At 41.3% G+C, this 12,147-nt stretch overlaps 1 protein-coding gene across 4 annotated transcripts in view; it reads right to left on the bottom strand.

The window, feature by feature from the left end:
• LOC126092226 (F-box/LRR-repeat protein 17-like) overlaps positions 1-12,147 on the bottom strand; it is a 141,046-nt gene that overhangs the window by 59,454 nt on the left and 69,445 nt on the right. For 2 of the 4 annotated variants that reach the window (XM_049907723.1, XM_049907721.1), the window contains exon 4: positions 472-791. In XM_049907723.1, the coding sequence (XP_049763680.1) occupies positions 472-791 (320 nt within the window). Of the gene's footprint in view, positions 1-471; positions 850-12,147 lie in introns of all 4 variants that reach the window. The other 2 variants (XM_049907722.1, XM_049907724.1) reach the window with 2 other exon arrangements.

The following is a 12,147-nucleotide window of genomic DNA, read 5'->3' on the forward strand; positions in this document are numbered from 1 at the left end:
TTTTATATTTTCTCCTTTCATCAATTAAATTCAATATTTCTTCTGTTACCCAAGGATTTCTATTAGCCCGCGTCTTTTTACCTACAGACTAATGTGAAAAAAACTGAGAAACCCAAAATGTGCGAGTGAGACAGGTCTGCCGGGTACTACTGAATCACACAGAACTGAACTGGGCACAACTGTTAAATACAGCAGCACTATTAGCTACGAGTGAAAGTAATTACGTAATAAACGTGACAGAAGATGTTTGAAGACATAGATATGTTTACTGAACTAGACCTAGCTTAAAAGCACTGTAACAATAATTAGATGTCTTCTTAACATTTTGTATCTCGTGTCCCTATGCATATGTAAGGGTGAAATATGCCAAATGTCTTTTACGTAGTGTGAAAAATACTGAACATACGAGAACAGTATTTGTCAAGCAAAAGTTGGCTCGAGTAAAAGTTAGACATTCGTACGAGTACTCACCTCGTTCCACCCACCGACCACTTTATTCGTAAGCACTTTAGGGTGTTCTTCTTGGCATTCAGAAAGTACTTCAGATCGTCCGTATCGACAGACATACGTCCGAAGTCAATCTCGACCAGTCGGGGGCACCCGTCACCCAAAGGTCTCAGCACACAAGGGCGCAGGACGCAAGTCGTTCCCACGTATCTCTCTTGCAGACACAGCACACGGAGGTGCTGCAGACGCGACACTGCCTCTGAAAATTTCTCGGTCTTCAGCAGTTCGTCAGGTGCCATCAGCACGCGTATCCCGGAGCACTGCTCGACCAAGTTCTTCACCGTCTGCAACCGCACACTTCCTGTAGTACAGTAACACTTCAGAGCTAAGGAGTGGGATGCACTGAAACAAAAGAAGCACTATTAATGGTTGTTCAAACAGATGCTTTCTGCCTCTTCTGAAGCACCTGACCAATTTCCAGCAACAGAAGTTGCACGGCAGCTAAACAGATGGCCACAGAGGAAGTCAGTAACTGTGGTGAACGAGAGGAAAGCACCCGCATTGTCCACGCTCAACGAACTGTCAGCTAACAGAAGGCTGCTATTCACTACAAACAGGTGTCCTCCCTTCCGATGACTCCTGAGTCAGTTCGTACTGTCGATGCCACAGCTGCTCGCACCACCGTGTGCAGTTTTTGATCCCAGAAAACACTCTGACTGGCCTACATTTCAGAACAACTGAACTCTACTCTTCTTCCTTGTTGTTAATTGACTATGTGCCACCCCAGTAATCATACATACATTGAGACAAAGTAGTTACTGGGCAAAAGCTCAATGTATTAGAATGGAAATATATTAGTGGAATTTCCTCAGTTCAGAAGGAGTTTTCAGTAAAAAATGCTTACTACCCAAAAGGTTCATTTAGGTCCATTATAGTTTATTTAATGTTTTTTTTTTTTAGTTGTTTTAAGCTGTAATACGATACCAATGCAACATTTGACCAACATTATTTTAAGAAACAAACTATCACATACAAAAATGGCATTAAATGTGTGATTACATATGAGTTAATGTGTTAATGTTCAGCATGTGAAGAAGAAAATGTTTAGTAAAGGTTAGAAATTATGTTTGAAGTGTGCTGAAAGTCAATGACCATCCTATTTCTCAAACACTGGAGGAGTATTATTCGGATAACTTTTTTCCGTTTTAAGCAAAATGCAGTCTTTCATACGTCTCAGTGCTCACGATTAAATATCTCCCTGGATATCACAAGATATGTTTAATTCAGTTGACGAAAGGAGAAAATATAAAAATCCAGCAAATGAAGCAGTTGAAGGGGAGTACACACATATAAAAAATGAGATTAACAGAAAATCCAAAATGGTTAAGCAGGAATGGTTTGAAGACATAGGATACAGAAATATATATAACCCAGTGAAAGATAGATACCACCTGAAGGAAAGTTAGAGAGACATTTTCAGAAAAGGAAAGCATCTGTACAAATAACAAGAGGCCAGATGGAAAACCAGTCCTAAGCAAGAAGGGAAAGGTGACTGGTGGAGGGAGTATGCAAAAGGTGTACACAAGGGAAATGAACTTGAAGACAATATTATGGTAAAGCAAGAGGATACAGATGAAGACTAGAGATACGATACGATATGATACTGCGAGAGTCGAAACATGGCCCCTAGAATAGACAACATTCCCTCTGAACTAATGATATCCTGGTATGTAAGATATATGAGACAGGTAAAGTACCCTCAGACTTGAAGACGAATATCATAATTCCTATTCCAAAGAAATCAAATGCTGACAAGTCTGAATATTACCAAACTATCAGTTTCATAAGTTCTGGTTCCAAAATAATAGCACGAATTCTTTTCAGGTGAATCGAAAAACTGGTAGCACTCAATCTCGGGAACATATTTTTGGATTCCAGAGAAATGTAGGGACACCCGAGGCAACACTGACCCTATGACTTACCTTAGAAGATAGATTAAGGAAAGGCAAGCTTACACTTATAGATTTTGTAGGGTTGCAGACAGCTTTTGTTAATGTTAAGCGGGATACATTCTTTAGTTCTGAAGGTAGCATGTGCAATGTGTCAGGACCAAAAGGTTATATACAACTTGTACAGACACCAGGTGGCAGTTACGAGTTGAGGGGCATGAAAAGGAAGGGAGTGAGACAGGGTTTTAGCCTATCACCGTGTTATTCAGTCTCTACACTGAACAATCAGTAAACAAAACTACAGAAAAAATTGGAGTAGGAATTAAAATTCAGAGAGAAGAAATAAAAACTTTGAGGCTTGCCGACGACATTGTAATTCTGTCAGGCAACAAAGAACTTGGAAGAGCAGTTGAACCGAGTGGATAGTGTCTTATAAAGAGAAAATAGGATACAAAGTAAAACAAAGGTAATGGAATGTAGTCAAATTAAATCAGGGGATGCCGAGGGAATTAGATTCAGAAACGAGACACTAAAAGTAATAGATGAGTTTTGCTGATGAGGGCTTAACTAGAGAGGATATAAAATGTAGATTGGTAATAGCAGGAACAGAGTTTTTTAAGAAGAGAAATTTGTTGACATGAAACATGGATATAAGTGTCAGGAAGTTGAAATGTGGTGCTACAGAAGATTGCCGAAGATTAGATGGATAGATCATATAATTAATGAAAAGGTACTGAACAGAACTGGGGAAAAAAGAAATCTGTGGTGTAACTTGACTAAAAGAGCTCAATGGTTGACAGAACACATTCTGAAAAATCAAGCAATTACCTGTTTAGTACTGGAGGGAATTACTGGGGGTAAAATCATAATAAAATAAGAGAAAGCAGAGCTCATACAGAAAGATTTAGGTTTGTTATTCCTGCACGCTCTTCAAGACTGGAACGGTAGAGTGGTAGCTTAAGTCTAGTTCTATGAACTCTCTGCCAGGCACTTAATTGTGAATTGCAGAGCAATCATGTAGACGTCAAAGGAACATACAGGGTGTACATAAAGCCCAGGAATACTTTCAATGATTTATTGCGCAAGAACTAAACATTGCACAGATGTCATACATATTGCATTTTGAAGAGAAACTATGAACGTTTTTTGTACAAAAATTCGATGTGCAAACCATGAGTGGTAATCAAATTCTTGCAGTACCCGTTCCAGCACGGCACAGTCGACTGTGGCAGTCGCTTCCCGTATTCTCTCCCGGAGCTCTGCTACATCACGTGATAAAGGAGGTACATACACCAGGTCTTTAATGGTCCCCACAGAAAAAAAAAAAGTCATACGGAGTGCAATCTGGCGATCAGGGAGGCCATTTCGTGAGACAGCTGTTCTCCTCTGTAGCACGGCCGATCCGTCGATGCGACAGCTCCGTGTTCAGGTACCCATGAACTTCACGATGAAAATGGGTGGAGCCCCGTCCTGCTGAAAGATGAACGGAAAGTCCAACTGCATTCGAGGCATCAGCCATCGCTGCAACATGCCCAAGTAGGAATATCCAGTGACAGTGCTCTCGGCCGAGAAGAATCACCCGTACAGTTTTCGACACGACGAGGCACAAAAAACATTTACCTTTGGGGAATCACACTCAAATTCAATGCATTTGTGTGGATGCTTTGTAGCCCAGATTCGACAGTTACGCCTATTCACTTTCCCACCAGTGTGAAAAGTAGCTTCACCGCTACAAATTTTGTGATCAACAGTGCCATCCCCATTCTCATTCAGTTGTTGCAACTGTGAACAAAACTCAAAATGCTCGTCTCTGTTGTCGTCATTGAGCTTCTGCACTAACTCCAATTTGAACGGTTTCACAGACAGCTTCTGTCGCAGGACTTTCCACACTGTCATCGGAGCCATTTCGAGTTCACGGGATGCACGACGTACCAATTTCTTTGGACTGCTTACGAATGTCCCTCGTATGCACTCCACATTTACTTCACCCACACTGGGAAGTCCGCTCGTCTTGCCGGGCACAAGAAATCCATCGTAACGAATTTGTTGTGCCAGCGGTAAATAGCCTTCCTTGTCAGTGGCTTCTTACCGTACTCGGTTCTAAGCATCCGCCGCACCTGAAATCGACACATTTGCGACTAGTGCCAACTATCGGCAAATTACCCAACTATGCTGTGGCGGTATATGTGAAAAAAACTTTCATGTTTTCTCTTCAAAATTACATATGTATGATACCTGTACAATGTTTAGTTCTTGTGCAATAAATTATTTGAAGTGTTTTTGGGCTTTATGTACACCCTGTATATTGCAGTTATTTGGAAATGACGGAGCCTGCACAGGACAGAATACGTGTAGTGTGAAGAGCTGCGTCAAACCAGTCTTCAGACTGAAGACATATACAGCCATATCTCCTAATCTATCTGTGGTAGAATGATATTCAATGCTATATGTGGATACTGTCTGCAAAACATGTTGAAAATAGAGATAGTAGTGAAGAAGTAGTAAAGTAATGCCTGATGTGGATGTTTCACTGCATGAACAGTGAAAATGTGATAAGTGATGAAATTCTATTTGTGTGTGTGTTTGTGTGTGTGTGTGTGTGTGTGTGTGTGTGTGTGTGTGTGTGTAAGTATACAGTCTGGGTAATTTGTGTGCTGTGTGTTATGCAGCCTCAAGATGTGCACAATTTTGAACTGTAATACTTGTTTTATTACGTTAAATCTTTGACTTAGGATTATACCTCTCAATGAGTATATTATGACAGCATTTTCTTTTAAGGTCAGACAGTAATTATATGAAGTACCGAAAATCAATTGTTTGTTGCCCCTGTAGGCTGTTACGCAGCCAATCTGCAATGGGGACCAGTATCGTGTCAGCCATTTAGTGGTATGGATTTCAGCAGTTTGAATTGAAGCAAGCAAAAAACAATGCCACAGATATCTGTAATAAGCCAACCAGAAACTATGTTTCGTCCACAAAACAACACTGCAACCTATTTATACAGAAGCAATGCCAAGCTGGTTATTTCGGCTCCTAATACCCAACATGAGTATTTGCAAGCACAGGAAAAGTGATGGAAAGGTGAAGAGAAAGCTAACAGTCTGTGCAAACAAGACTTAGTAGCTGCCAGTTCACTGACCACCCCCCCCCCCCCTCCCCCCACCTGTTTTACTACTTTCCAACATGATAATGCCCAGGCACATGTAAGCAGTATTCACTTTCCATTGAGAGAAAGTCCTTCAATTTGCTAAAGAGCTGATTTGTTGACCCACAATTTCTTCACACATCCCTGTTCACGTTTTTCTGGACCGTGTTTCGATGAAGACGTGAAGTAAATCATTACTAACTGATTTTGATCACAGGTGGCAAATTTGTATGACTGTTTGCAAAATTGTCCCCTACAACATGGGCCTCCAAAGTGGGTCACAAATGTATGAAACTAGCAGAAGCTACTTATTAAGGTGATTTGAAAAATTTTCGGCCTAATCCTTATATCGCAGGTCTAGGTGCGCAATTTCTGCCCTCTCGAGATTGGTAAACTTAAGAAGTTCTGTGTGAAACTGCAAAGCAACTTAGTCCAGTAATTGGCTTTGTCTGAACTAGGTGCGGTAAGTGAATTCTCAGCAACACAGAAAGTAGGGTCTCGTGCAGCACTACAGTTATTTTGTTAAAGAAGGCTCGAAGCCCACAAAATTCATTCGAGTTTCACCAAAGTGTACAGTGACTCTCCTGCTGAATTTAAATGAGCCTGGGAGAGTCTCCGAGATAATCCAGTAGACGGACATCCGAAAACTGCAAATACACCAGAAACTGTTTAAGAATGGCACGATACGATCTCAGTAGACCGGCATATCGAGATGCATAAAATTGCAAAGTTGCAAGGATTTCAGAAGAACGTATCAGCTACATTTAGTCAGATGAATTCTGCATGAGAAAACTTTGCTGCAAGACTGTTGCTAAACCTGTTCACTGTGTATCAGAAATGAATTCACATGACAATTTCCGAACATTGTCAGCATGTCTTCATAAAATAATAATTAAGTGATTTTCTGTATTAGTGTGTGAAATGGATGAAACGTACCTTCACCACTGTTCAGCAGAATCAAAACAGCAAACAGAAACAACAGAAGGCAGTTCTTCAGCTCCAAAGAAGGGGAAGACGACGTCATCAACAGGACAGGGCACACAGCATCAGTTAATAAACTATTGTTGTAATGGAGTAATATTCTAACATTCTAACAGATCTGGAAACAAACATCTGAGAAAAGAGAGCCGATTTTCCTCAAGACATTGACACGTGCAATAAAGTATCTCAGCACTCGAAAATTGAGTGATCTGCACTATGGACTCTTGCAGTGTTCCCCAGAGTTGGCTCCCTCTGAACTCCATGTCTTCTCATAACATCAAGTTCTCTCTGCTCCTTAGTATCTTTTGCCCAACCGAGAAGCGAATGCAGCTGTGGATTAGTATTTTACATTAGTTCAAGAGGAACACTGTCATTCCACAGATGCCATACTGTCACTGAAACACTACTGGATAAAGTGTGTTTATCTCAAAGGAGATCACGTCGAAATACAAAAAGTTTTTGAAGATTAAATTCTCATTTTCACTAGCAGGCTGAGCACTTCTTTTGTTTTTTCGCAGAGGTGGTGGTGGTGGTGGTGGTGGTGGTGGATGTGGTGGTTGTGGTGCTGGTGGTGTGGGAGAATTTAGGCACAGTTCATGGCGTAATGTTTTGTACCCAGCTGTGTCGTACAGAGCAACTACTGACTCAGGAACTTAAATTCTCTGCCAATTGCCAATTTCAAAAGTGAATTGGTTTAAATCTCCACCAGCAGAAATTCTGAAGTATCCCATACTGAAACCATAACCATTGGAGAGAACTGTGTCCACTGCTCGTCTCTCTCTCTCCAGCTGACCAAATTATAAGCAGAAGATTATTGCTCTAATAAAGGCCTGGGCAAAGTTTTATATCCCCTAAGAAGTGAACGATTCCACCGTGTGACCATTGGTCAGCTTACTTGCTTGCACATATTTACAAGATGAAAGGGTAACTAGAGAGATAACCACCAATATAAGGTGAAGACTTTAATACAAAGAATGACAATATTTTGAAAAGGACGGATTGCTACTAACCGTACAGTGGAGATGGGTCGCAGGCAGGCACAACAGAAAGAATGCGAAACAAATAAGAAGCTGTCGATCAAGAGGCCTCCTCCTGTAGTACACCCACCCTCCCACACTCATCCGTCCCATGCACCCGCATGCAACTCACTCGCACGCGACCGCCGTCTCGAGCTGCTCGGGCCAGGGTGCGAGCTACTGCTGTGCGAGGTGGGGGAAAATGTGGGTGGTGGGAGTAAGGAGGAAGCTGGGGGCGGGAATGGGAAGGGATGGCAGGATAGGAGTGGGGGATAGTAGAGTGCTGCTTGTGGGAGCATAAGGGACAGAGTGGGTGTAGTAACCAAAACCAACTGCGGGAACACCTTCAGCTGCAGACTGGAGCCGCCAGGCGGGGAAGCCGCCGGCGGAGGAGCACGCGACACCAGGTAAATACGAGGATGAGTTGGACGACAGACCAACGACAACCGACCACGACCGACTGTGACCGACACGACAAGGAAGAGATAAACAATGGAGGCTTGTAGAAACCATGACACCAAACACCAACAGTAAATCCACTCAGAACCAGAGCCAGGCAAATGTCAACAACGAGCAACAACCAGAACGCAGTACCGCCGAGAGAGAAATGAAATCCAGAGTGAGTACCAGACTGGCTGGACTAGGGCAGAGCGGGTCCCTGTGTACGAAACCGGAGGGAGTGGCTATTGGCCGCTGTCTGCGGTGGTACCCTCGCTGCGCGAGAACCGCTGCGCGGAATAGCCGCCGCGGACACGGAGCCCTCTACGGGCTGACCACATCCATTTGTTCAGGCGCATGTTCGACTTCCGCAGCGGGAGGTACTAGAGTGGGGAGAGGGGAGGGCAACTAGGTGCAGTCGGCAGATTAGAGAAGGGGCAGGGGGTGGGAAAGGAGAGTGGAAAAGGAAGAAGTGCAGTGCTGAGGGGTAATGAGGAAGGGGACAGGCGGGTGAAGGACAATGGGCAATAACTAATGAAGCTTCAGCCTGGGAGGGTTGTTGGTACTCGGGATGTATTACAGGGAGAGTTACTACCTGCAAAATTCAGAGAAACTGGTACTGTTAGGAAGGACACGTTAGGAAAGATCCAGATGGCACAAGCAGTGAAGCAGTAATTAAAATGGAGAATGTCCTGAAGAGCAGCCTGCTCAGCAACTGTGGGGTCCAGCTGTTTCTCGGCCACAGTTTGCACACAGACAGCCTGACAGTTGTCGTGCCCACTTAGAAAGCAGCACAGTCGTTGCGGCTTAGCTTGTAAATCACACGATCGGTTTCACAGGTAGCCCTGCCTTCGATGGGATTAAGTATTGCTTGTGACCGGAATTTCATTTTCATTTCATTTATTATCATCCTTTGCATCATTTACATGATATGGGAAATGTCATAATACTGTCCAGGATATGCACGGCAGAATATTACAAATTTCTATCAAACACATAAAATTAACATTGTATAATATGTTGAAAATTAAAACATGCTCTTTTAACGTGTACCGTATGTGATGAATTTATATATATTTAGTACATTTTCGAAAACATATTACACATAATTTAGAGTTAAAAGAGTATAAAGGAGACATGGAATTGACAATGAGAACAACATGATATTGACAATACAACTATCAGTTAGTGACTTAAGGATTCAAAATATTCCTCTATGCTATAAAAACATTTATTTAGCAGATACTTTTTTAATTCTGACTTATATTTTCCTTCATCTTCTGTTCCCCTGATGCAGAGTGGCAGAGCATTATAGAGCACCCCCTGTTAACTTCCCAGAATTTCTTAAGCTCGAACCTTGCCTCACCGTAATTTATTCCACAGTGGCTCACATGTTTTTGAGTTTTTATTTCCCTTGTTCTTTCTACATGCAGATTCTTACAGATACGTGTATTATAGTCATGAAGATCTGAATTTACACGTAAACTACTTGAGTGTGTTCTTGTATGTAGTATGCTTTTTAATATGTGCAAAGATGGTACTGTAAGTATGTTTAGCTGCATGAACAAGGGATTGCAGTGTGTTTATGGAGAGCTGTGTGTAGTAATGCTAATGGCCCTTTTCTGTAATTTAAAAACCGCTCTCAAGCGATATTTAGTTGCACCCACAATGTTATTCCATAGCATATAACAGAATCGAAATACGCCGTGTACACTAATCTTGTAAACTCTGCACTGCAAACTCTGGAAATTATTCTCAGTGCAAAACATGCTGAACTGAGTTTGTTTCGATATGTATGTGACACGGGCTTTCCAGCTCAAGTGTTGATCAATGTACATGCCCAAAAATTTTGTACAGCAGACTTTCTCTCTTTCATGGTCACTCAATGATAAATGGAGATCATCCTTCTCATTTAATACAGTACTATATGTAATTTGTTTTATTTAAATTGAGTGTAAACTTATTACATAAAACCACTGTTGCACTCTCTTCACAACTTTTTCAGCTGTACTGAATAAGGATTTGCTGTCATCACTTATAATTATGCTTGTATCATCTGCAAATAACATAATTTTTTATCATCTGTTCGGCCTTTCAATGTCATTTATATAGATTAGGAATAATAGGGGGTCACTATCTTATGCGTATCCCCATTTTTGAATAATGGTTTAACCTTAGAAATTTTCAGCCTTTGGGGGAACTCACCTTCACTGAATGATAAATTGACAATATATATCAGTGGTTCCAAGATTTGTGAGCCGACTTTTTCATTATTGTCACTGACACTTCATCCAGTCCTGCAGACATTTTAGATTTCATACTGTTAATTACTTTCAATATTTCATATGTACAGGGTTATTACAAATGATTGAAGCAATTTCACAGCTCTACAATAACTTTATTATTTGAGATATTTTCAAAATGCTTTGCACACACATACAAAAACTCAAAACGTTTTCTTAGGCATTCACAAATGTTCGATATGTGCCCCTTTAGTGATTCGGCAGACATCAAGCCGATAATCAAGTTCCTCCCACACTCGGCTCAGCATGCCCCCATCAATGAGTTCGGAAGCATCGTTGATGCAAGCTCGCAGTTCTGGCACGTTTATTGGTAGAGGAGGTTTAAACACTGAATCTTTCACATAACCCCACATAAAGAAATCGCATGGGGTTAAGTCGGGAGAGCGTGGAGGCCATGACATGAAATGCTGATCATGATCTCCACCACGACCGATCCATTGGTTTTCCAATCTCCTGTTTAAGAAATGCCGAACATCATGATGGAAGTGCGGTGGAGCACCATCCTGTTGAAAGATGAAGTCGGCGCTGTCGGTCTCCAGTTGTGGCACGAGCCAATTTTCCGCGGGCTACGCGTGAAACTTGCCCGCACACGTTTCAAGTGCAAGTTTCACGCGTTCAACCGTTTCTTCACTCACTGCAGGCCGACCCGTTGATTTCCCCTTACAGAGGCATCCAGAATCTTTAAACTGCGCATACCATCGCCGGATGGAGTTAGCAGTTGGTGGATCTTTGTTGAACTTCGTCCTGAAGTGTCGTTGCACTGTTATGACTGACTGATGTGAGTGCATTTCAAACACGACACATGCTTTCTCGGCTCCTGTCGCCATTTTGTCTCACTGTGCTCTCGAGCGCTCTGACGGCAGAAACCTGAAGTGCGGCTTCAGCCGAACAAAACTTTATGAGTTTTTCTATGTATCTGCAGTGTGTCGTGACCATATGTCAATGAATGGAGCTACAGTGAATATATGAAACCGCTTCAATCATTTGTAATAGCCCTGTATTAGTGGGACTTATTATCATGCTACTGACTACTTTTGGTGCTGTTGTTTGGTAAGGCTCTTGCTTAATTTGTCAGGTACACTTAGAAAGTAGTTGTTAACGTAACTGGGCAGGACTTCCTTCTTTATTTCAATGTTATCACTAGATTTAAGTACAATATCCTGGTCTTTAGAGCTTTTTCCGATTTCTCTTTTAACAATTTCCCATGTGGTCCTTGATTTATTGTCTGACTTCCTTATTAGTCTATCATTACTTAATACTTTTGCTAGATTAATTATCCTTCTATATGCCTTTTTGTAGTTACTAACATATTTTTTTAAAAGTAGTGTCAGTATTGGTTTTCATTTCAGAGTTTAGTCTTTTCATAGTCTTGGAAGAGTTTTTAATGTCAGATGTGAACCAAGAATTTGTGTGTGTATGGCTAGATGAGTTGATTTTAACTAATCTTTTTGAAAAGCACATTTCAAATTTTGTCATGAAAAGAGAGTAGAATACACTGATGCAGCATCTGTATCAGTTTGTGACAGTACTTCTGCCCTAGATTGGTTAGTCAATGTGATACCAAACTGGTTGCAGTTTTCGGGAGAGAAAATTCTCTTATACATGTGATGTACTGTTTTTGTATGTATTGGAACTGTGAGCACTTTAATAATAATTGCATTATGATCAGATATTCCTAGGTCAATATTCAAAACTTCTGTATCTGGGCTTTTTATATTTGAAATTATATTATCTATGAAACTTTTTTGAAGTGTTTGTTACCCTCGTAGGACTGTTTATGTTAGAATATAGGTTGAAACTATGTAAAATATTGAGGAATTTAATTTTAAATGAACTACCTACCAACATATTGACATTAAAGTCCCCAC

The sequence above is a fragment of the Schistocerca cancellata genome, chromosome 7 (assembly GCF_023864275.1).
Source record: "Schistocerca cancellata isolate TAMUIC-IGC-003103 chromosome 7, iqSchCanc2.1, whole genome shotgun sequence".
Classification (NCBI taxonomy): domain Eukaryota; kingdom Metazoa; phylum Arthropoda; class Insecta; order Orthoptera; family Acrididae; genus Schistocerca; species Schistocerca cancellata.